The sequence below is a fragment of the Vitis riparia genome, chromosome 13 (genome assembly GCF_004353265.1).
Source record: "Vitis riparia cultivar Riparia Gloire de Montpellier isolate 1030 chromosome 13, EGFV_Vit.rip_1.0, whole genome shotgun sequence".
In the NCBI taxonomy this organism is placed as follows: Eukaryota; Viridiplantae; Streptophyta; class Magnoliopsida; order Vitales; family Vitaceae; genus Vitis; species Vitis riparia.
The window spans coordinates 22,647,428-22,672,478 of record NC_048443.1 but is presented as its reverse complement, the minus strand read 5'-3'; the positions used below and the strand labels follow the sequence as shown (position 1 = coordinate 22,672,478).

Here is a 25,051-nt window from a genome sequence, read left to right as displayed (position 1 = left end):
GACGGTTTCACGGAAGAATTTATTAAGAAAGAGATGATAGTAATTAAATAGTGGGGTGGTGGTGAGTCAAGTCTCACGAGCCGTGTAACTTTCTGTGCGTGTTGAGAGGTGACACGTGGATCCACCGACTCGGGCTTCAATTTTGGAATGCCCCCATTTACCTAAAACGCCCTCCAAGGTTGAATAAAGAAAATTTTTAGTGGAATTACGGTTTACCTTCATTAAAATTTGTATTTAAATAAAAAAAATATTATTATTTTCATAAGAAAAGGAAAATCATCGGGAATCTTTTGATTCGGAGATTGGAGGGCAGATAAAAAGCATGGTGATAAAAAGGCAGCCCATGGATGAAATAAGAATAGAATAGGGGCAGCCTTTTGATTCAAGTTGGGATTTTTGGAAACTCTACCCCTCTCTTGAAATTTATATATAGGAAAATAAAATATAATTAAATTATTTAATTTTTATATAAATTATAAAATAAATAAAATATTTTAAAATATATATAAGGATAATTTATTAATTTTAAATAAATATACTTTTTTTTTCCTATTATTTATTTTCTTTCTAATTTTAAAGCCAAAAATTGTTTTTTTTTCCCGAGGGCAGTCCAATGCGGGTGACGACCTCATTGAATGAACTTACGAATAGGGGCATATTAGTAATTGTATAGATTTCCATGTCTGAAAATGGGCAAGGGATAAATATGTCCATACATCCCCACAAGGGACATTTTAGTAAATCAATAACTTTCAACCATCTTTCCGGTTCCCAACGCATCCTTTGAGTAACAGAATCGCCCATACTTTTCCCTGTTCTCTGCAACACCAGATCACATCCATGGCCACCACCTCCACTCGCCTGAGGCGACTCGGAACAGTCGCTGTCGCCGTCGCGCTCTCCGCCGGCGTCACCCTCCGAGATCCTCCTATCTCCTCCAGCGACCGAGGCGGTCCCTCGCTCGATGCCGTCCGCCGGAAGATCGCTGACTCCAACGGTGTCGTTCCTTCCAGAGCCGTGCAGGAGTCGGCACTGATCGGCTCTAGCGCTGTCAATCCTCTAGACATCCTCGTCGTAGGCGGAGGCGCCACCGGTTGCGGCGTGGCGCTGGACGCTGCCACGAGAGGGCTTCGTGTCGGGCTTGTGGAGAGGGAGGACTTCTCTTCTGGAACTTCTTCAAGGTCCACCAAGTTACTTCATGGAGGTCTGTGTTTGAATTTATCCATTTCAAGAATTGCATTTTGCTTAGTATTTGTATTGGTATTTTTATTTTCTTGATTAGGGTGTTGATACGAGTAGGAGACTCGTCAATTTAGTTGGTTTACTTTTAACCTTTGTTTGAATGCCGAGAAAATGTAGGATACCGTAAGGAATTAAAATTTTGAATTCTTTATTTGCCTTATTTTGGAACGCGAGGGAGCATAGTGTAATTGTTTTTTTTTTTTCTTTTTGGGGGTTGGATCAAAGCAACATAAAAATAAGATTTCTATAGTCAATAAGATATAGGTTGGGATTTAAAATAAATTTCTTGTTGTAGCTTTGAATTTTTAATTTGTGAATTCAAGTTCACCAGTTCCGGTTCAGTTTTTTGGTTGCTAAATTAGATTCACTAGAGTGGAAGTTTTTGTTTAATACTGTCCACGATAAGAAAGGAAAAAAAACTAGGCCTCCTTGGGCATCCTTTTTATTTTCATGTGTTTTTTCAGCAAGGAAATAGAACCTTAATGAGCGAAATATGGGATTCAGGATGATAACTCTGTTATTTAATTTGCCAGTTGGAGCTGTATTGGTTAATTATATCAGTCATTCTATTGCTAACAAATGAATGTATGAGTTTAGTTCATTACAATTATTATTTATTTGTTTATTTCAGTGGGTTATGAGGATGAAGGATTCCCATTTGTAAAACATTTGACTAATGGCTGGCTGTGTGCGTTTTTTTTTTTTTTGGTTGATATTGGTATATTTGGTTGACCATGTAGTGGTTGCTTGCTTAGGGTTGTAGACAGGATGACTTGAGATGGCATTTGGATTGATGCACATGATATCTTAATTTTATACTTTTTTTTTATCATTTCTATTGATGAAGGGTTATAAATCTGACTGAGAGCAAAAGGATTGTTTGAGTATGGAAGGCTTTATGCTTGATATGGTGAAAACGATATCATGTCTGGTTACATACAGTGGTTTTTGACAAATAACTGATTCCTTAGATATTTTTGGAGGTACTCTTTGTTTCTAGATGCTTGTTTATCTGATTCAATTGCCATCATGCTAGTCGCTCAGAACTAGGATGTATGCTCCTTGTATGTGCAGTTTTTTCTTCGTTTTATGGACATTAACTATTTTGTACTTAAATGATACTTTTAATTTCTTTATTTACGAGACACATTGGTATTGTGTAAAAATTCTTTTAGTTTGTTTGATTTTTGTGTAAGCTTTTTTTAGTTGGCTACCGGGATTATCTCCCTGTGTTTAAGAGATTATCTTTTTGATAGGCAATAAGAAATATATGTTATATTAACAAGCACCAAAAAATAGTGGTCCAAGGTAGTGTCTAAGAGATTATCTTGTTTCTCTAAATACATCATGTAACCATCATCAGAAGAATCTATGAGCTAGAGCTCATTAAGAAACTGCGATCTACAAATTGAAAATGTTGCAATATTCTTGATGGATGAGCCAGATTAGTTGGTACCTGTTTGTGCTGATTAATAGGTGAATTATACATAAAGGAGTCTACTGTTAAAGATATGTTCTTTAAAAGTTTAAAGAATTAAAAAGAAAATATCTGGGTTACCTGTTAAAAGTTTAAAGCATTTAAAAGAAATCATCTGGGTTACCTTAACTTTTAACAATGTCACACTCATAAACATCTTGAAATTGTGGCCTTGTTGATATGGCTTAAAACTCTTCATGATACTATATGATAATTCTTCTTTCTTTATAAGATAAAAAATGGTTGAAGTAGATTTAACTCTGTTACTGAACCATTCTTGATATGCTATCAAGATTGCTTGGACGTCTCGCATCAACAGTGAGATGTGAAACTTGAATGAATAAAAAATTTATGAATATTTGCACAACTTGGTTATATTTTGTGCCAGTTTTTTTCTAGGTTTCCTCGTGAATTTTTTTGTTTCATTAGTTTCTTTTCCTTTAGTTCTCATGTAAATTTATTTTGTTAGGGGTCCGATACTTGGAGAAAGCTGTTTTTAATCTTGACTATGGACAACTAAAGCTGGTTTTCCATGCACTTGAGGAGCGCAAGCAGGTTATTGAGAATGCTCCTCACCTTTGTCAAGCTTTGCCATGCATGACGCCATGTTTTGACTGGTTTGAAGTTGTATACTACTGGATGGGCTTGAAATTATATGATCTGGTGGCAGGATCACGCCTGCTACATTTGTCCAGATATTATTCTGCACAAGAGTCTGTTGAACTCTTCCCCACTCTTGCAAGAAATGGTAAAGATAGAAGCTTGAGAGGCACAGTTGTGTACTATGATGGGCAGATGAATGACTCCCGACTTAATGTTGCGTTGGCATGCACTGCTGCATTAGCTGGTGCAGCTGTGCTTAACCATGCAGAAGTAGTATCACTTCTTATGGATGAGGTTAGCAACCAAATAATAGGTGCACGTATTCGAGACAATCTATCAGGTACAAGAAGCTTATCCATTCTATTCAACATGCTATTGTCATCCTTATACATTAATATTTAGGTATTGCATTTATTTTTTTCTTGCATGTCCCCATTAGATAATAAATCAACCAAATTTAAAGTGGGTATATCTAATTAATAATGGGCTCTCATTTCCTTGTTCTATGTGCATTGGAACATTGATTCTAATTAATGATATTCAAAGGTGCTGTATGATTGGGAGGGGCAGACAAAATTAAAGATAAGAAAGAAAAGAAAAGCTAGCCGCTTTAACAGATTGTCAAACTCTAAAGCCATTTATTGTTATTATATAAATAATTTACCGATGAAACACTTGTGACCTAGAAACTAATTGCACTCTTAACCTTGGTTAGCGAGTTAGTTTGCACGTATAAGTATAACACATGCCCAACTTGCCTAATATCCAGTAAAACAAATAACTCATCACACCTGTATTAAAAACACCCACAAGTTGACCATTGGTTTGCCCAAATAGAATATAAATCTTGCATGAGCCATTACGCCATACTCAACATCTGCAACTGTATGTTGCTACTATAAATTGTTTCCAACTTCTTCAAGCTACAAAATTAGTGCCAACAAAGGTACAGTATCCTGAGATGAATCTTATGTCTATGATGGACTAGCCTAATTAGCATCTGCAAAGCCCCCACTGTCATATGGCAATTTCTTTTCCGGTACAAAAGACTCTTCCCGGTGCATGCCTTCAAGTGTCCTAATCCCTGCTTGTGGCTTCTAAATGAAGAGAAGTGGGTGAATCCATATATGGACCAATAACACCCACTACACTAGTGTTAGCCGGTCTATGCAGTGATGGCTGCCCAAAATTTTCAGAGAGGTCCCACCTCAGTCACCCAGCCTAAGGTTCACCTCGATTGGTGTTAAATGTTTGTTGACATCCAAGTGGTCCTTCATTTTTTATTAGATCTTACACATTTCTTTTATCCATCTTTTTTCAGTGTTGAATGCTGTTTGTGTGCAACATTTATACCTGCATTGTGTCTTTTTTCTTAGGCACCTTTTCAACATATTTATTATGGGTTTATTAAAAAAAAAGGGAATTTATTCAATAAGGAAATCCATGTTACCCCTCTACTAAACCACCAAATTATGCTTTTGGTGACTTATTCAAACCCCACAATGCATTTTCCTTCTCCTGAATGTTACTGTTCAATAATGAATGGTTTACGTTTAACTGGAAGGTATACCCAGCTTAGCAGCCAGTCATAGGAATACAACTTCTGGACTCGTTTAAGTATTTATCCTGCTGCTTAGGTAATTAAAATGATTGCTTCTACTTGTTATGTTTCTTAATTCTTGGCAAAATTACAGGCAAAGAGTTTGACACATATGCAAAAGTTGTTGTGAATGCTGCTGGGCCATTTTGTGACTCTGTCAGGAAAATGGCTGACAAAGAATCACAGCCAATGATCTGTCCTAGCAGTGGTGTACATATTGTTCTCCCTGATTACTATTCGCCTGAGGGAATGGGTCTCATTGTCCCCAAAACTAAGGATGGACGTGTAGTATTCATGTTACCATGGTTGGGAAGAACAGTTGCAGGCACTACTGATTCCAACACTAGCATCACAATGCTTCCAGAACCGCATGAGGATGAGATCCAATTTATACTCGATGCTATCAGTGATTACCTTAATGTTAAGGTTGGTTGATTTCTCTAACTAAATCTCTTGATTTTTATTACATGCTTTATCTTACTTTAGGAACTATATGCTACTGTATCATCAAGATTTTTGGAATTGCTCCACAATTTCATTTTGGATACCTTTTCTTGTGGTTGAACTCATATTTGAAGTCAAATTAGCTCATACTTCTGTTTCTGTCCATGAAGAGTGGTTTCGCTGCCTTATGGTTGAACTTCAACCCTGTAAATTTTTCTAGTCATTTCAGTTTGATTTTGTTTGTTGTGAACTTCTTTGCATTAGTATTTATGCTGCTGTAACCTTTAATGTAATATTTTTCTCCTACTCCAACATACTCACTCTTATCCTAGACATCGTATGTATTCAGGTAATGTGATTGTGTGTGTGGTCATTTCATTCATAGCTCAAATTTTGATCCAAGCAGCACCATGAATTGTGTCATCAAGAATATTTAAGGTTGTCTTTTTTACATCCATAATCAGTAGACCAGCAGCCTCTATGAACTAGGAAATAACTAGTGATCCTCCAATATTTTTTCTGGAGGTTAATGTCATAATGCCTAAACTAGTAGACCAGTTTCCTTCCTTTCTTTTAATGTTGTTTAGAATCACCATGTCTATGTTAGGTAGTCTTCTGTATGAATATAGACCTTTTTACTTTGATAGTTATATTCACCAGCATTTGGAAGTATTTAATGTTAGTAACTCAGTCTAGGTGTCTTTTTCTTTTCTTTTCCTTCTCTTATCCAGTCTGCTTGTGGAGTCTAAAGTATGCCGGGACAATTTAGGTACGGCGCACAGATGTTCTCTCTGCTTGGAGTGGTATTCGTCCACTGGCCGTGGATCCAAAGGCGAAAAGCACTGAGAGCATTTCCCGAGATCATGTTGTATGTGAAGATCATCCTGGGTTAGTCACCATCACAGGTGGAAAATGGACCACTTATCGGAGGTAAATTTTATCTTAGATGACCTGGAAACTGTCTATCAAACCATTTAGTAGATTTCATTCATTGTCAGGTGAAATAAGTTATCCAGCTAGGGAATTTTCCTCTTGGATGTTCTGAGGGTTTTAGCGCGCTCAATTAATGTGATTTAATAAGCTTATATTATATTTTTGAATCAACTTACATCTTAGGCTTCTTTAATCTATCAATCTATGCTCATTATGCTTGTTTTACATGCATGAGCATGTACTTACGAGAACCAGTTTCAGCATGGCAGAAGATGCAGTTGATGCAGCTATAAAGTCTGGAAAGCTGAGTCCAACCAATGAATGCTTGACAAATAACTTACACCTTTCTGGAAGTGAAGATTGGGATCCTGCTTCTTTTACAGTGCTTGCCCAACAATATGTACGTATGAAGAGGAGCCACAGTGGTAAAGTTGTTCCAGGAGTAATGGACACTGCTGCAGCAAAGCACTTGTCTCATGCATATGGTACTATGGCTGATCGAGTGGCTGCTATAGCTCAGGTTTGTACATACACCGTGCTTGATTATGTAGTTGTGGCAATAACGAGATTTCTTTCATTTTTTTGAAACCTCATTTCTTTATTTCTTTCAAAATGAAGTTGTACTCTTATGCCTGTGACACAGTTTCAGTTTCGAAGGTGGATATTTTGTATATTGCACTAGCTTTATTCCTTTTTTATTTTAATCTTGATCCTTTACAGCCTTATAATTTCTTAATTCATTTTGAACATAAATTTTCCTTTGGCTTGTGTCAAGTGCAAACCACCAGTATGTTCTGGGAACCATTCATTTAATCATGTTAGCTTGAATACATGGTATTCCAATTTAATCACGTTATCTACTAGTAATTCTTGCGCATTCTAAATACAAATTGTGAAAGTGAATATGTGAATTCAACTAATTGGATGGTTCTGATTGTAACATTTTGAGTTCATTTTCTCTACACTCAGGATGAACATCTAGGGAAGCGGCTTGCCCATGGATACCCTTTTCTAGAGGCTGAAGTGGCATACTGTGCTCGTAATGAGTACTGTGAATCTGCTGTAGATTTCATTGCTAGGAGATCACGGCTTGCTTTTCTTGACACTGATGCGGCAAGCAGGGCTCTGCCACGCATAATTGAGATACTGGCAACGGAACACAATTGGGACCGCACAAGGAAGAAGAAAGAGTTGCAGAAGGCTAAAGAATTCTTGGAGACATTTAAGTCATCTAGAAACGCTCAGTTCTATGATGGGAAACACAAATAGTAAGTAGACCATACCTTTTACATTCATACTAACCATAACCAATTCTTTTGGAGTCCAATGACAATCTTAGGTTTTATAATTATTCACTGTGTTAGGTTCATTAAAGTTGGATCTTCTGGGAGCTGGATTTTTTCAATTCACATAATCAGTAGCAATACACCAAGATTTTATCTGTGGAAGGGAGCTTCTGCTGTTGTTTTATAATTTTATTTATCGGATTAGCACAACAGTGTACTCAATATTGTTATATCTTATACAATCTTCAAGGAGATGAGTGGTTTTCTTAAACTTTGCATACCCCAAATAATCTCTCCTTGTTCTTGATCGATTGTTGAACATTATACAAGTTCTCTCGTTCTTTATACTCTCCCAATATGTTCCTTCTTTTCCTTTTAATTGTGTTTATGTTCTTGATAAATCATGACTCGGTTGAGAGATGAAATGGCTGTTGACATGAAGATTTTTAAATAGTTTTTAAAACAATCACTACTCATTTTTGTATCTTATGGTTATGTTTGGTTATCGAGGAAAGGAAAAAAAATGTAAAGAAAAATGGTTTTTTCATGTTTGGCTTCATTTTAATTTTTTTTTAAATTAAATATAATTAAAATTTTATATATTTTAAATTTATTTAATCTTTATATAATGGAGGAAATTAAGTGAATTGAGTTTGAAAAAATATATAAAAATAATTTATTAATTTTAATTATATTTTTTATTTTTCTTTATTTTTTCTTGTCTTTCACTTTTTTTCTTTATTTTCTTTTCCTCATATTTTCTCTTAAAATTTTCAAAAACCAAACATAGTTTATGTAAAAGTTAATATTATTTTTTATTTTAGAAATAGAAAATATGAGGTACAAACATTTTAACACTCAATTTACATTAAAAAAAAAATAGAAAATGAGTCTCAAAAAATGAAGAAAGTGAAAACATCCATATGATGTTTTAACAATTTTCATATAAATATTACAAATATAAAAACAAAAATTTCATATAAATATTACAAATATAAAAACAAAAATCTCAATAAGAATAAAATATTATCTCGTATGTATATATTTGATCTAATTGAGCATTTTCTACATGGCAAGACATAATAATTTCCTATTGTTATCTATATATACATATTTGAAATCAAATATTATCTAAAAATATGATGTAAAAATTTTGTTTATTTATTATATTATAAATTATTATAAATAGATATATTTTATGTAAAACATGGCTAATCAGAGCAACAATTCAAACAACTAAAAAATAGGGGGAAAAGAAATACAAACATTTTTATAGTGATTCCACGATCACACCCACACCCACTCTCGTCAATTTCCTTTTTGAGTGAGGAATTTACTAGTTAAGGTTTTAAACCAAGTCTTCAATCTTATATATTAGGATTCAAGGCTTAAAGGAACATTACATTATTTTCAAGTCCTTTACATATGCTGAAGTCCTAATCACTCAACTTTGAATAAAAAAAAAATGAGATTTTAATATATTCAATCATAACACAAGTAAGGCTCAATGAAAAGAAATAGTTAGGACGGTATCAAATGGGTGCAATGAATTTGGAAGTGAAGGATTTAATGCACTTAAGTAGAGAGCTTTGGATGAGAGAAAATGGTTGATAAGCAAGTTAATGCAAGTGTTCTTTTGTCAATAAATACAAGTGAGCTCTCAAATTTATAGAAAATTGTGTTAGACACTCGAAACAACAAAAATTGACTTCGATAGGTTGAGCTATTAGTTAACTAACCATTGACATAAGTCATCGTTTGTTCATTTTAAGGACTGGCGCTTGACCAAGAAAGCTAGCAAAGGACCTTTGACCAAAAATGCCAAAGGCTTAGCCACAACACCAAACTTCTAAAATAGAGAAAAAAAAATTTGAGTAGGCAATTGGTCTTCAATTGAGAAAGCCTAATTGATTGAACCAATTGCATAACTAATTTGACTAGTTAAGGGTAACCTTGATTGATTAGGCAAAAACCAACTCAAAAAGCCCTCGCTTTTAGTTTAACTTTCCAATAGTTTGAACAATTCATTTGAAAACCTTTATGGGATATTTTTAAAAGAATTTAGTATAGGATTTTGAGGTAAAATTTGTATTTATTTATTTTTTAAAAGTTAAGATCACCTTTAAGAAAATAAGATAGTAATGAATTCATTGAAAATGTATGATTTTTTTTTTATTTTAGTTAATTTATGATATTCATCTTACTGTCTTGAGCGTTCAAGAATCATCTCTTGTGACATTGGAGTATCTTTAAGGCTACTTTGAACTTTATTTATATTTATAAAAAAACCCTATAACTTTACTTGATTAGCATTTTATTTTTTTAATGATCAAAACTCCATTAAAAAAACTCTTCAACTAATATTTTATATTAAAATAATTTATTTTATTAATTTTAAGTATATTATATATTTTATTAAATCATTTTTAAATAAAAATATACGAAAACAAATAATAAACAAGTGTAAAAAATATTAAAGTCACACATAGTGTATATATCATTAAAAAAAAGTAATAATACTATCTTTTTATCAGTGAAAATTTAAAACCAAACAAGGTTTTATAAAATTTATTTTTTAAAAACAATTTTCAAGAAAAGAAAATAAAAACTAAAAAAATGGTTGTTGAGCGCCGTCGGAGGTGGAGTTGGGGCAGAGAATGAGAAAATGAGAAAATTTGCTTATATTGTTCAGAAAATTGGGATCGACCGGGCATTCCTAGCCCAGCCCAGTAGAGCTCAAAAAATCGAAGCCCACCACTTACACACACCTATCTAAGATTCTAAATACGCCTGTCTCATCGTCCCCGAAAAAATCGTGAAGCAGGCGACACCCGCCAATGGCGGCAGCAGGAGCTACAGCGGCGGCAGCAGTAGCAGCTGCCTCGGCAGCGTTCTCCTCATTCCACCTCTCCAGGCCTTCCCTCGCTCGCAGACACTTCCGCACTATACCGGTACGCTCCTCAATTTCACCTCCTTCCACCACCAGCGCCGAATTCAACATCTCCTTCGCCCCCAAATCGAAAAACCCTAAACCTCAATCTGAAACCCTCCTCATTCCATGGATCGTCCGCGATGAGAACGGCAATCTCAGGCTTCAGTCCACGCCCCCGGAGCGATATCTTCAAGACATGGCCAAAGCGAAGGCTCTTTCTGCCAAGAAGAAGAAGAAGAAGGAAGAGAGCACCGCCAGAGCCGTCGCGGTGGAGCCCAAGTATTCCAAGGCCGCGCGGAGGTTTTACAATGAGAATTTTAGGGATCCGCCGCAGCGCCTCAGTAAGGTTCTCGCTGCTGCTGGAGGTAATGGTGCTGAACTTTCAGGATTAACAGATTTTTTTTAATTGAAATTATGCTATAAATATCCTTCTTGACTGAAAGAGAAAAAAAATAAAAATTAATCGGCATGTTGGGAAATGAAAATGGCAGAAACTATGAAAATTATGGTTTTGTGTTTTTGGATTTGGAAACGAAATGTTTGAGCTGCTTTTGTTCAAGTGAAACGGAGTGGGATTTTGTTTACCAGAGCTATGCCCCATCCTTGGAAATAAAGTTGCTTCCTGATTAGCTTCTGAATTCGACTCTGTGAATTTGAAAATCTTCCTTTGGCTATGGAGTTTTCTCAGTTTAGGTGTGATGAATTTAAATTCAACTTCAAGTTCATTAATATATGGATAAACCCTAATCTATGGATTTCGAATTGGGGCCATTGGTTCAATTTCTAGAGCCCCAAGTCCATGTCACATACTTGCAATGTGGAGAAAGATGAAATAAAGTATGCTTCCAGTGTATCACTGGGCAGACTGTGAAGAGAACAATGAATTTAGTATTTAAGCTGTTGCATTCAGACTGGCTTTCTTTGAAGTATGTAATATCACAGTCTCACGAAAACAATGATTATGAATAAAGTACTGACAATTTTACAAAAGGAGCCAATGTAGAGGCTGGTTCTCACTCGGACTAGTAGACTTCCATTTCTTTTTTTGCTTTGAGTCCAAAAGGATGGTAATGCTTATTCTTCAGATTATGTGACACCAGTGTAACTAAATTGTCACGACCCAAATTCCGGGCGACCCAAAATTTGGCCCGTGACCCCAAGTCAAAGGTTTGACCGTAAGGGTTTCTCCTATTCCACGTTGGCAGTCAACTAAAACACTCTGAATTTTTTTTTTTTTTATGAGTCCCACTAGGGTTCTCACCAACTAACAATATTTTAAACCTTACTTAAACACATCAAGATTTAATAAACATCATTGCATCCCAAAATAAAATTTCATAAAAATCCCCTTAATTAAACTAAGGTCTTATTACATTATCCATAATTCACTTATTACAAGGTCTCAATACCACAACACAATAAAAAAATAAAACCTTTCCACTAAACCGCTCCAAGGGCATCCTGAAGTCTTCCCTGTCCCATCTGTGGATCCTCAGGAGTGATGTCTGCATCTAAAAATATATAAAAAAGAAGGGGTGAGCATTTCCACATTGCTCAGTAGGGTGCCTAACACCCAAAGGGTTAATGGGGGATTACTATAGTTCAATAACCCAAACACAATAGTTTACCAATATAAATCAAGTCACACAATTTAACATATAACATTATACTCAATCCCACAACATCCAATCATTAAATGAATGCATATGAACGTGTGACACACAGTCATACAATGCACTATCGTTCTCGGGCTTTCACCAAAGGATACGCATCCGCACTCAAATATACTCCCCATTTGGAGTCTTCTCGAGGTAAACTTTTGGGTCTTTCACCCTAGGGATCTCTCTCCTTTCTTAGTTCGCCTCACACGGGCTTTCACTTTTCATCACTATTTTATTTTTTTTCCATTTCATACACTTTTCACATTTTTTTTTTCATACAACCATGATGCAAATGAATGCCACAAACCCCAAAATTCCTGAATAATTTCAACAATTCCAACATTTTCAATAACCCAATAAAATAAAATTTTCACATTAAAATTCCCGAAAATATACCAACGAATTTTCGGAAATTCACACATCAATATACTTGAATTTATATCACAATTTCAGAATTTTTCAATAATTCTAATAATTCCTAATATTTGAAAATAACTAATTTTTTCACAATAAAATTACTGCAAATATTCCAATCAATTTTCAAAAATTCATAAATCACTAGATTTGAAATCTTGCCCTAATTCCGGAATTTTCCTACATTTCTAACAATTTTTAACACTTAAAATAATTATTTATCAATTACAAAGAATTCCGGAAATTACAAAAAAATCCAGAAAAAAATCCCAAACCATTCCAGAAAATTCACACAACATCACAATTACCTACTTTACTCATAATTATCAGATTTATAATTTTTTTCAATGAAAAATACATTAAATTTGAGTTTTAGGGTTAGTTTTCCCCTACCACAAATATGAGAATTTGGCTGTTAAAAACGAAATCAGCCACCGTAGACTTGTTCCTCTAGTCAAATAGAGTACTTCCTCCGAATTTGGGCCGAAATAGAGGTCGTTTGGCCGTCCAAACGGCCGGTCAAAACTCCGGCGAGAACCCCAAAATTCCACAGCCGCTATTCCTTTCCTTCTCCCCGCGTTCTGCCCTTTTCAAAAACTCCTCATTTTCCCCCTTTTTTTTTTTTTTTTAAACAGCCCACTTTTGTATTCCTACCACTACCAGCCACTAAAGCCCAAAAACAAGGTCCAAAGATTTTATTCCCATCTATACTTACGGGCCACTCCCAAAAAGCCCATTTGCATAAAGAAAAATTTATTTCTTTTATTTTCTTTTCTTTTCTTTATTCTAATTGTTTTATCTGATTTCCAATTCATTTTTTTTAACACACAAATTTATTTATTAACACCAATCTAAAACTAATTTTTCTCAATTTTATTATTCATCAATTTAATTTAATTTTTTTTTAATTAATTCTAATTAATTTTTAATTAATTCATTTTTTTTTTTCGTTTTCGTTTTTCGTTTCCGGAAATTTTCAATTTCTAAAATCCTAAGAAATTTTTTACCCTAAGGCTGACATGGCATAAAATTTCAACTTGTTTAATTGACCGACACAATAAAACGAAATTCACCAATCCGAAATTGACACGTGTTCTCCAAACACTTTTCTTTTTGACTTTTCAACCATCACACACAATAAGACTTTTCAAACTAAAAATGCTAACGTGGCATAAAATACCCGGTCATTACAAAATAGTATGGCTATGGAGAAATGAAGGTTCAGTGTCATAAAAAAGAACTGAATCTGGTGGCTGTAATTTTTATTTTGATAACTGAGGAACCTTCCATGGCCAAGCCCTTAGGACTCTCCATGGGGATCCAAACCTTGAGGTATTGACCGCCCTGCAACAACCAACACCAGGTGAATTCTGGGTATCATCAGTGTCAGGATTTGAACCTAGGATCATGTGCCACTTACTAGGACCATACTTCCAAGATTTGAATCTGGTGGCTGTATTTTGATCCAACTTCATTTTTTTCTTTCCAGAAGATTTAAAACAATGAAGATTCTTCCTAACGTCTTTGGTATTCTGATAAGTTTTTTCAATACAGGATTGTGAGGGCCTTCTTTTGGTGAATTGTTTACTATTTGGGTTGGTAATGTCTTATGATTTTGGGTTTATGCAATTTTTGTTATCAGTGGCATCGAGAAGGAGCAGTGAAGAGCTTATTTTTGAAGGCCGAGTAACTGTTAATGGTTCTGTGTGTAACACACCTCAGGTGACCCATAGCTCCATGTGTTTTATATTTTTGGCTGCCTTTGTTAAGGTTATACTATAAATGGCATTTCTCCTGCTACTTGTGGTTCCTGAACTGTATTTTAATCATGCTCCATTTGGATCAAGAAAGTATTAGGGAAAGGAAAAATGTAGGAACTAGGAAGAAATCCAGATTCTCTTGCTTGTTTTTTTGTGATGATGTATGAAGGAAATAAAATTCAAATATAGGGAAAGTTTATACCTTTTCAAATTTTCATTCTTTATATAGAAGAGAAAAAAAAAAGAGAGATAAATTTGGAGAAGCATGTAAGAAAAATTCATTGAGTTTAAACGTAATTTTTATTTTGTTCCATTTTCCCCTCTATTTTCTTTTCCTCGTGCTTTCTCTCTTAACTTTTTAAGATCCAAACAGAACCGTGTTGTAGTTATTGCCAAGGAAGATTTGAAACTATTTCTATTTACAGCCAGAGTCATACCTTAGTCTTAATAGAGTTGTTTCTGATTTAATGCAGACTCGAGTTGATCCAGCCAGGGATATGATTTATGTTAATGGAAACCGCCTTCCGAAGAAGCTCCCTCCTAAGGTGTATCTTGCCCTGAATAAGCCAAAAGGGTGTGCCACTGTTACTTGTCCATGCAACTATTTCTATGTACCTTTGCTCTTCAATGTTCTTTCTCAAGTTTGAGCTTTGAATCCTATGTGTATATGTGGGTTAATGCGGTTGCAATATCATAGGTACATTTGCTCATCCGGAGAGAAAGAGTCCAAATCTGTTTTGTGCCTATTTGATGATTATTTGAAGAGTTGGGTATGTGTAGATTGAACCTCTAGGATACCATTTTTCTGATATGTATCTTTTTCGCAGAAAGCTTCTATTCCTTTGCTTTTAAATTTCAGCATATCTTTATATAAATATCATTTATTCATTAATTTATTTACTTTTATGTCTTTTAAATCCATTATGTGATACTTTGCATTTCCAGAACAAACAAAATCCTGGAGTACCAAAACCAAGAATCTTTACAGTGGGTCGCCTTGATGTTGCCACAACTGGGTTGATTATTTTGACCAATGATGGTATGCATATTGCTATAACAAAGTCATGGATTCCTGTAACATAATTAAAATATGATGTATAAGAGTTCTTTAAATATACATTTGAAATTGAAAGGGCCTTTCTAAAACCAGTTGAAATGCTATTTCTTTTCAGGGGATTTTGCTCAAAAGCTTTCGCATCCATCGTCCAACCTATCAAAGGAGTAAGATTCCATTTATTTGTTGTATATAGGATTCTATCCATTTATTTATTGCAATAGAATTCTATTTGTTTAGCAGTATTAAAAAAAAATCGCAGATCAAATCATAATTGGTAATATTTTCTTCAAATTTTTTTTTTATGTTGGTGTGTCATCCCAGGGTCTTTTTTGGAAGTGAATTCTGTTGTATGTTTAATGGCTGTGGCTGAAAACCTTTAGCTGCTTACTATTTTATGTGTCAGGGTGGGGCCTTACATGTTTGTTATTGTCATTCTCCTCTCATTCTTTTGGAGGTTTGGATGATTCCCGCTATTTTTGTTTTTACTCTGCTTCTGATGACCAACACCTTGATATATAGATACATTGCAACAATTGATGGTGTGGTCAATAAGCGGCACTTGATAGCTATCAGTGAGGGAACTGTTATTGAAGGTGTTCATTGCACTCCAGATTCTGTGGAGCTACTACCACCACAGCCAAATATATTGAAACCTAGACTTCGTGTTGTGGTACTATTTTTATCTGTTCAAGATCTGTAATATTATATGTAGTAACTGCATTTATACAACATTCCTTGTCATATATTGGATTGACTATATGCTTTCTGAATTTACAATTGATCATTGACACCTGACCAGCACAATAATCTTGATGATATGTTTGGAGGTGGTGCACTGGGCTGGTTAATGCACAGGTATATTTGACAATGTGACTGCAAAGGGGCTAATTTTGTTTTGCTCACATAAATTCATGCAGGTTCATGAAGGGAGAAATCATGAAGTTCGGGAACTTGTGAAAAGTGCTGGACTTCAGGTTAGTGTGTGTTTTATCAATAACATCATTTTTTTTAAAATGAATCTGTCCTTATCCATCAAGACTTATATTTAATGCTTTCAGTTCATTGAATTAGAAAGTTAAATTTGAGGCCATGAGTTATCCTCTCAAGACTTGATATGTATTGAAAGTTGGGGGAAAAAAAGAGGAAAAAGACAAAAAAGAGAAGGCAGTTTAATCTGAACTTATTTTGGAAAATAGAGAGTTTTGTATTTTTTATTGTCCAAACTGACTTGCACTTTCATTGTTGCTAAATTTCCTACTTTCATGTTCCTGTTACCCTTTTGCATGTATCATTCAAAACCTCTAGGTCTATGGTGTGTAATTGTAAAATTTGCATGTTTGTTGTTAATAGAATTTCAATCTCTAATGGTTATATCAATTCAGAAATTGAATATACCATGAAGTTTGATCTTTATGGAATTTTAAATTAATGTTATTGACAACACTAGATCTTCCATTAGCTTTATTGTCACTAATGCCCTCATGGTTGCTTATTAGTTTCGGGTTCCTCTTTGAGTTTTATATATCTGTTCTTGTGTTTATTTTTCCAGATTCATTCACTAAAACGTATACGCATAGGTGGTTTCAGACTTCCATCGGATCTTGGGTAATTATTCTTGGAATGCCTTCACTTTGATAGGATCTTATAGACTAATAGTACCTTTATTTCTTGTAGTGTATAATGATGCATTTGTTTCTTATATGATCCAATAATTACCTTTTTTTTTTGTTTTTGTTTTTCTCTGGATGTGCCTTCTCTTTATTGTTGTTTTTATTTTTATTTTTTATTACAATGAATTAGAATGCTGAGTTCTTTTCTATTCAATTTCTGTAGTATATCATCTTAATCAGATTACCAAGTTCTTGTTTGTCTAATCATTCTAATAATGCCTTTCTTGCTATACTTTTAAACTTGTGATCTGATGCTTTTTGATATTTATTGGAGACAGTACCATATTAGGTCAGAAGTGAATCATCTTATTTCTTATTGAAATAAGACTGTTGGATGTGTATGTACAATTTTACTGACTTATCAGAAGGAATGATAGGAATTATTGCATTTTTGTGTGGATAAAAACCTCCATTGCTTGGATCGAAATTTTTTTTTGGAGTTGCAGGTGGTAAATAAACTGTATTCTTCTTTGTCATGCCAATATTTGCATCGTTGGCAAAGAATTATAATTGCTCTCTTAAAGGGTACATCATATTACCCTCTCTCCTCACTCCTTCTCCCTCCCCCCCTCCCTGCCCCTGCCCCTTTCCATTTTTTTTTCTTTTTGATAGACAACCAAGAATATAATAAAGACGCCAAATAAAAAGAGAGGGGCAAACCCCAAGTACACGGGAGGTATACAAAGGGAGCCAACAAGACAAAAACACCACAAAGGAGCATAGAAAACACCCTCCCACTAACTAACACAACCAGCCAATAAAATCTAACAAGAAACCATGACCCTCTTGAATATGTCGATGAGCCCAATGGAAAAGGGCACAAATAAGAGAGTCCTTTAGAACTTGATCCGAGCGTTGAATTCCATCCAAGTATCTTCGATTCCTCTCTTGCTAAAGGATCCAAAATAAGCAAAGAGGGGTTGTCCTTCAAATTTTTTTCTTTTTTTGCTAACCAAACTTCCATGCCGTGTGATAGAGAACGGGGGGACTCAAAAATAGCTAAAGAAAGAAAGTAATAAAGGCTAAAGACTCCTTGCCTTTCCACAATGGATTAGCAAGTGATTAGTCGATTCTTTTGAATTCATGTATAAACAACAATAGTTAGCTAACACCATTCTCTTCTCTTAAGTTGATCTAAAACTACCTCCCAAGCAAAAAAACCCACCTCTAAAGGCACCCAAGGGCCCCACACTAGCTTGGAGGAAAAAGAAATACTACCTTTGTTTGACTCTAAGGAAGAGTAGAAAGATTTCATCAATAACTTCCCACTTTGGTTAATCTTCCAAGTTAGCTCATTGTCATCCTCACTACACTTCCCAAGCGCATATAACCTCCTAAATGACTTCTCAATGCAATGTAGCTCCCAACCCAGCTTTAAAGCACATGTAGCCCCTTTCCATTTAAAAGCAATGCAATGTAAGGAGAGGTTGCTTTTTGTAATTACCAAATGGCTTTTTGCTTTTGGTATTTAGTATGTTTAGCTTTCGTTTGTGGAGGATTCCTCATCCTTCTATTGTACTTCTTAATTCCTATTTCAATATAATGCATTGTTGTTTCTTATTTAAAAAAAAAAAAAAAAAGATGAGGGATATACAAGAGAAGCAAGAAAAAAGAGAAGTAACATGTCGAATTAGTAAGAATAAATACAATACTAAAATGAGTGCTGTCATTTTTTTTTCAAGAGCTTCTCCAGAAGATTTGGAAACTCTTAAGATAATTTTGGTAGTGTTTGGACATATTTTTAGACTTAAAGTGAATCTAGAGAAGAATATCCTCTCTGGCATCAACATTGATCTAGATCAACTCAATAGGTTGGCATTGGTCCTTGATTGCAAGGTGTTGGATTGGCTTATACCATATTTGGGACTTCCATTGGGGGGGAACCCAAAGGTAGGAGCATTCTGGGATCTGGTGATTGAGAGAGTTTCACGAAGGTTGGATGGGTAGAAAAAAGCCTATCTGTCTTTAGGTGGGAGGGTTACTCTTATTCATTCGTGCTTATCTCATATTCCCAACTAATTTCTTTCCTTGTTCAAAATTCCTTTTTTAGTGGTGCTTCAAATTGAGAAATTGCAAAGGGATTTTTTGTGGTCAAGGTTTGGGAAGCATAAGAGAGACCATCTTATTAGTTGGGACTTAGTGTGTAAGGCAAAAGGAGAAGGGGGATTAGGGTTTGGGAACATTTCTTTAAGGAATTGCGCTCTATTAGGAAAATGGCTATGGAGGTTTCCTGAGGAATGGTATGCTTTTTGGCATTAGGTTATCCTAAGCATTTATGGGAGACATACTAATGGGTGGGGTGCCAACACCTTTGTTAGGTGGTCACATCGTTGTTGTTGGAAGGCCATTACATAGGTTAAGATTGTTTTTTGGGCCAACTAGATGTTTTTCTCCTTCTTCTTTTTCTTTGGCCTTATTGGTGGTGGGTGTATAGGTTTGTATACCTTGAGTCGCTTTTTTGGCGTCTCTTTATGTATGAAATTCTCTTTACTTATCAAAAAAAAAAAAAAAAAGGTCTTCTTAGGTTTTTCCAAATACACTTGGCTAGTGGTGGGAGATGGGTTAAGAATTTGGTTTTGGGAAGACTTGTGGTGGGGGGATCAACCTTTGTGCTCTCAATTCCTAGGTCTATTCTGAATGGTCACAGTTAAAAACCTCACTATCTCATCAGTTCTTAGGCCCACTAATCCTTTCTCTTGGAATTTAAACTTTTGTCGCAATCTTTTGGATCTTGAGATAGAAGATTTTGAAAGACTCATATCCTCTCTTTCACATTTGCACTTATTTCCATTTGGTCATGACTTGAGAGCTTGATCCCTGTTTTCTTTAGGTTTATTCACCATAAAGTCGTTCTTTTCAATCCTGTCCAACCTTATTGATCCAACTCCATCATTCCCTATTGATTTTGTTTGGAAATCGCAAGCCCCATTTAAGGTCAAATCCTTTGCTTGGTTAGTGACACTCAAGAAGGTAAACATCAATGACATGCTACAACTGAGAAGATTCTTCAAAACCATCAGTCTTGATGTTTGTTTGTTTGTTGTGTATGGAGAGTGGTGAAATGGTAGATCATATCTTCTTACATTGTCCATTGAGCTTGAGGCTTTGGCACAAACTATTCAACTTGGTTCATATGGATTGGGTTCCTCCTAGGAATATATGTGATATGATAATTATTTCATGTAAAGGATTAAGAAATTCCAATAGAGGCAAGGTGTTGTGGCAGTTTGCTTATCTTGCTCTGATGTTGGTTGTGTGGCAGGAGAGAAATGCTAGGATTTTTTAGGGCAAGGCGAGAACTTCAGAGGGCCTTTGGGACACAATTCATTTCTTAGCCTCCTTTTGGGCTTCATTCACCACAACATTTAAGGGTGCTCCCCTTAATCTGATCCAACTTAATTGGTTGTTGGTGTCTAGTTCCACGGGTGTGGGCTAGCAATGATAGATTACTTTTGTATATTCCCACTTGGGACGTAGTTTGTGGAACCTCATAGTTGTATAGATTCTTGAACTTGGGTTTTTGCCTTCTGTTGTGTACTTTTAGAGGATTTCTCATCCTTCTTTGTACTTATTTAAAAAAAGGAGTGCAGCCATTCCCTGAGCTATAATTCAAGGGGGATGACAATCTTATATGAAACTTCAAAGATCTAGCAACCCTTCTGGCAAGCTCATTCACCTCCTGGTTAGCCATTTAGGCCTCCGGCCAAAAGAAGCATCCATGCATGTAGGTGGTTTGAAAATCTTTAATCCAATAACCAATATTGCCAACAGCCTCCTAGAAAGCCTCTATTCTAGACCCATGATACAATCACAAGAAGCCCTGCTTGATGGGGAGATGCCAAACCTCCACTTCAGTGCTTAAATCTCTGCTCAATCACCAACTTGTTCCTTGCCACCATAGAGAAAATATGTAGTTTGTCTCCTTGCGGTTTCAACTAGTCTTTTTTAATACCTTCTGACCTGGTTTAGCAGTGAGCACCCATCAAAATTCAGCTTATAGCTGTGTATGGTGGAGTTGTCTGCTAACCTTCTAGTCCATCATGGTAAAGCTCACATCCTACCTCTCTCTCTCTCTCTCTCTCTCTCTCTCGCTTATTAACTAGCTTCTCTTTGTGTAGGAGTGGAATCCACTACATTTTTAGCTGAAGTTAATGATGGTAGGTTCTAAGGACAATAGCTTAGTGGAATGATGATTACTGGGTCCATTGCAGAGTGTTCTGGAGAAACTGTTTTGACATACCATCTCTGGGGTCCTGGAGATTTTTCTGAAAATAAACATTGGGATTGGTGTAAAAATGAAGTTTCCCTTCTGCTCAAACTGTGGAGTTGATTGAACTGGTTTCAGTTCTTTGCACTGTTGATTCAGAATTAAGTTGATGGAAACAGGCTTTGCTGCTTGTGTCTTGTTTCTTTCAACTCCACTTGTAGGATTCAGGGGTTTAAGCTAGCAGTTAGAAGTACTCCTTGGAAGGTAGGTGTGAAACCATGTAAGAAACAGAACATTGATGTGAACTTGGTAGTATGGGAAATGACTAAAGATCCTGCATTACAAGTCTATTGACTGGATAGGATTGGAGGGTTGTGGTTTGGCATTAGTAGTGGTTTCTAATGTGGGAAACATGCTGCTGGTATGATGGATGAATGTACTGGTGTTTGCTTGGTCTCTTTTTTGTGTGGGAATGTGTGGAAATTGGTTCTCTCTCTTTAATTATTAGATTGGTTCTTTATAGCAAGTATTTGTAGATGGCCTAGGGTCATTTCTTGAATGCAATATAGATTGGTCTTCCAAGGCTAATGTTAGATCAGTCATGCACATGGGCATACTCCATTGTTAGCAATAAAAGATGGATTACACAACTTCATTTCTTTTGACAAAAGCAAGTAATTCATATAAACATATATGGATGCACTCATGTGGGCTTTCTTTTGATGTATATGAATATAGATCTTCAAAATGGTGGGAGAACTGCCAGGTTTGAAATTGGATGTTCAAGTCCATACTGGTCACCTATGGAAAAGTAGGACTAGTATGTTCGAGATATAAAGTTATAAACTGTGATTCCTCAAACTTCTTTGAAAGTGGTGTAAATTAATTGAATGTAATGAAATTTACACAGCCATGAGCATGATATGCTTGTGGTCAGTGGTCCACTATAGTTCTTCTTTGAGCTCTATGTGAACCATTGACTAGTTGCCTAAAAGGGGTCGCTGAAGATCCATGTCCTTGGTGAAATAAAATTGCATCAGGATAACGATGCTGGCTTGCATGAGTAATGTGAAATTCTCTTAGCATTCATAATTGGAGCAGTTCGCAAATCTGAAACACAACTTTGAACACTGCTCAATTAAATAAGGAGCTCAACAATAATATATAGTTGTGTGTGTGTGTGTATGTGTATGTGTATGTGTATATATAAACATATTCCAAGTTGGGAATGATTAAGACTGCAGAAATATTCATTTATGATGTGGTTGTAGTTGGAGTCTTTTTAGTTTCAGCACTGTTTAAAGGGTAATAAAGGCTGCCCTTTTCAAGCCTCATCATTTTTCAATTGTTGGAGCATGATGTATATTGTATGCTCATACCATAAAAGCTTTAGCTTCTTGGCAAATTGATCGTCCAACATGGTATCAAAGCTTTGGTTAATTGGAGGTCCTAGGATCAAGTCCCAAAACTATGATTTTTTTGCAACTAATGTGATCTGTGTCTCCCACAGCAGGTATGAGGCTGCATGTGGGTTGGGTGGGTGGGTTGGAGGATGATATACAATATAGATCTAAATCCTAATAGCTTAAACCTTTAGGAAAATTGTAACTTCCTTAACATAAAACTGTAACTCAATTTGACATAAATACATATCTTGATTTGCTTGGATGCATCATAATGAAATTCTCTATTCTATTTATGAGAAAAACTTAGCAGTTCTTTGCTGATTATCTACTTTTCAGGCATGGGAAGCATGTTGAGCTAAAACAAGGTGATCTAAAGGCTTTGGGTTGGAAGAGTTAGAAAAAGTTGCTGCATGAGGGCTGGAGGTGCTTGTTCCTCATACTCAAGTTCAATTGAATAAAACCCCGTTTAGGTGTAATCAAGAATTTCGCTAATGTCTTGCACATGGGAGCCATTCGGTGGTGGGGTTCACTCTAACTTTCTTGGACCATATTCATAATGGCATCATGTTTACTATGGGTTTTGAAGCTAATATAACAGACTGAGCTATGTACATGATCTATTCCAGTTGGAAGACCTCATACAACACGTGTGGTAAAATCTTGTGTTTAAACAGGGAAATTGCTGGGTTGTGACTCTTGTAAGGCATCACTTTGTAGATAATGCAAATGAACTAAAACCTTATGGATTGTCATGTTTTAGAAGCTCCTTGATGGAGATCAGAAGTAGCAACATTTTATTTTCCTAATGTTGTAATTATTAACTGACAGAACTCTTTTTTTTTTTTTTCTAATTATTTTTAAATTCATGCATATAGTTTCTGATGTTATTTTTTTTTCTTCCGGTCTTTTACTGTAGAGATAATGTTATAATATGTTATGCGTGTAACAAAATACAGTTTCATTTGAAAAGAAAGCTTCTTGATAAAGGATTGGCCGCAGCAGTGTAGGGAAGGAAATTTATATGACAATCTTGTGGGCAGATGACAGCAGGTATGTGGTTGCACCGCTTGTACTCTTGTAACCACTATGATGCACATGTAAGCCCACATGCTTGACCCCAGAATCTAAATTTATCTGCAAGGCAAGGTTCTTGTCTTGGTGGACACCTTTTGGGGAAACCACAAAAATGGGGCCTGATGCAGTCTTATGTAATTTTGCAGGGAACCATCCGGTGAGACCAAAAAAAGGGGCCTTACATAGTAAATTGCCGGTTTCATCCTAGTCCGGGAAAATTTTCACATCCCGGGTACTTCCCTAGTCTTGGAACATCCTAACCACACAGTTGAAAGGATGAAGTCCTGGGTGATCACTAGTTCAACTCATTACTCCCTAGAGAATAATAGATGACGGTCGGTCAAAGGTGTCTTAAGATTCTAGTCTTTAATGGCATATCATAATTCTTTCTTTTAATTCTATGTTATGTAGAGTTTAGTGGATGATATCAACATCTTTCCTTTAGAATAAATACACAGCACTAGGCAGATGATAAAGGCACACTCTTCCCCTTCTTTCCCAAAATCAGAATCCTTAGGATTTAATAGAAAACAAGAGGGCATACCTGAGAAGCCAAAAAGTGAATGAGGTCTGTGTCATCTGACTGTATCACCCTTGTGGAAAGTCTGACAGTTGGAGGAATAAGAGGCCACAGAGACAAAAAAAAGTACTCCCACCTTTGCTGTTTTTTTGTCTTCTCTTTTTCAGATTGACATCAGCCTTAGGAACCCATATCATTTTTGATTAATTAAAAAGAGTTACATATCACTTATAATAATAGAGATGACTTTTGATAACATTATCGACCGACCCCCCACCCCCACCCCACTCATCCTTGGTGGAGGAAGAAAAAGGTCTTGTAAGAGTAATATGTCACTTGTATTAGGAAAACAGTTTTATCTTCTTTTAATCTTTTTGCTTTTTTTTATTTTATCTGTTTGTGCAAAGAGAAAGTGCATAAATCTCATGGCCTTTGCCAATGACATGTAAAGCTGAACAAAGAAATACAACAAAATTGTCATATCTGCTGATTTGAATTGCATTGAAGTGGTCAAAAACGGAGAGGAGAAAGTGATGTTTCAGTTTCAGGACCTGTCCTGGGACGGCAGTCATGTTAAAAGTTCACGTGTTGCCCTTGTTATATGTATACATAAAGGACAAAAACAGTTCTTCTATTCTAGACCTCTTTCTATTCTCATCAAGGGGGTCTCCATAAATAAATAGCTTTCATCCAAACCACAAAGAAGAATGCTTTCTTCTCATTAGATTTGTGGGTTTGTTGGTATTCATGTTGTCTAAATACTTA

At 35.6% G+C, this 25,051-nt stretch overlaps 2 protein-coding genes and 1 long non-coding RNA gene across 4 annotated transcripts; all 3 read left to right on the top strand.

Annotated features, from left to right (window-relative positions):
* The first annotated feature begins 790 nt into the window (after nt 1-790).
* Nucleotides 791-7,941, top strand: LOC117929270 (glycerol-3-phosphate dehydrogenase SDP6, mitochondrial). Its single transcript, XM_034849542.1, has 7 exons — nt 791-1,204; nt 3,189-3,662; nt 5,017-5,348; nt 6,136-6,296; nt 6,561-6,819; nt 7,269-7,567; nt 7,664-7,941. Coding segments are annotated over exons 1-7 (1,890 nt in total). The 5' UTR covers nt 791-840; the 3' UTR covers nt 7,665-7,941.
* Nucleotides 7,942-10,378: 2,437 nt separating this feature from the next.
* Nucleotides 10,379-23,546, top strand: LOC117928798 (putative ribosomal large subunit pseudouridine synthase SVR1, chloroplastic). Of its 2 annotated transcripts, XM_034848813.1 has the most exons (10): nt 10,380-10,882; nt 14,235-14,314; nt 14,826-14,926; nt 15,050-15,122; nt 15,298-15,391; nt 15,525-15,573; nt 15,929-16,079; nt 16,327-16,383; nt 16,959-17,014; nt 23,029-23,546. In XM_034848813.1, exons 1-10 carry the CDS (start codon nt 10,423-10,425, stop codon nt 23,087-23,089), a joined length of 1,182 nt encoding a protein of 393 aa, XP_034704704.1. In that variant the 5' UTR covers nt 10,380-10,422; the 3' UTR covers nt 23,090-23,546. The 2 variants fall into 2 exon arrangements, with proteins under 2 accessions (XP_034704706.1, XP_034704704.1); XM_034848815.1 differs by lacking the exon at nt 23,029-23,546 and having other exon boundaries at nt 10,379-10,882; nt 16,959-17,018.
* A 174-nt stretch (nt 23,547-23,720) lies between these two features.
* Nucleotides 23,721-24,816, top strand: LOC117928799. The gene is made up of 2 exons (XR_004653662.1): nt 23,721-23,789; nt 23,913-24,816. It is a non-coding gene; the product is annotated as an uncharacterized LOC117928799 (long non-coding RNA).
* The last annotated feature ends 235 nt before the right edge of the window (nt 24,817-25,051 follow it).

Coding starts and splice junctions, on each gene's coding strand:
- LOC117929270 (XM_034849542.1), top strand. CDS start 841: ATGGCCACCACCTCCACTCGCCTGAGGCGACTCGGAACAGTCGCTGTC. Junction 3,663..5,016: donor TATTCGAGACAATCTATCAG/GTACAAGAAGCT, acceptor GCAAAATTACAG/GCAAAGAGTTTGACACATAT. Junction 6,297..6,560: donor AAATGGACCACTTATCGGAG/GTAAATTTTATC, acceptor AACCAGTTTCAG/CATGGCAGAAGATGCAGTTG.
- LOC117928798 (XM_034848813.1), top strand. CDS start 10,423: ATGGCGGCAGCAGGAGCTACAGCGGCGGCAGCAGTAGCAGCTGCCTCG. Junction 14,315..14,825: donor CTGTGTGTAACACACCTCAG/GTGACCCATAGC, acceptor GATTTAATGCAG/ACTCGAGTTGATCCAGCCAG. Junction 16,384..16,958: donor TGAAAAGTGCTGGACTTCAG/GTTAGTGTGTGT, acceptor TTATTTTTCCAG/ATTCATTCACTAAAACGTAT.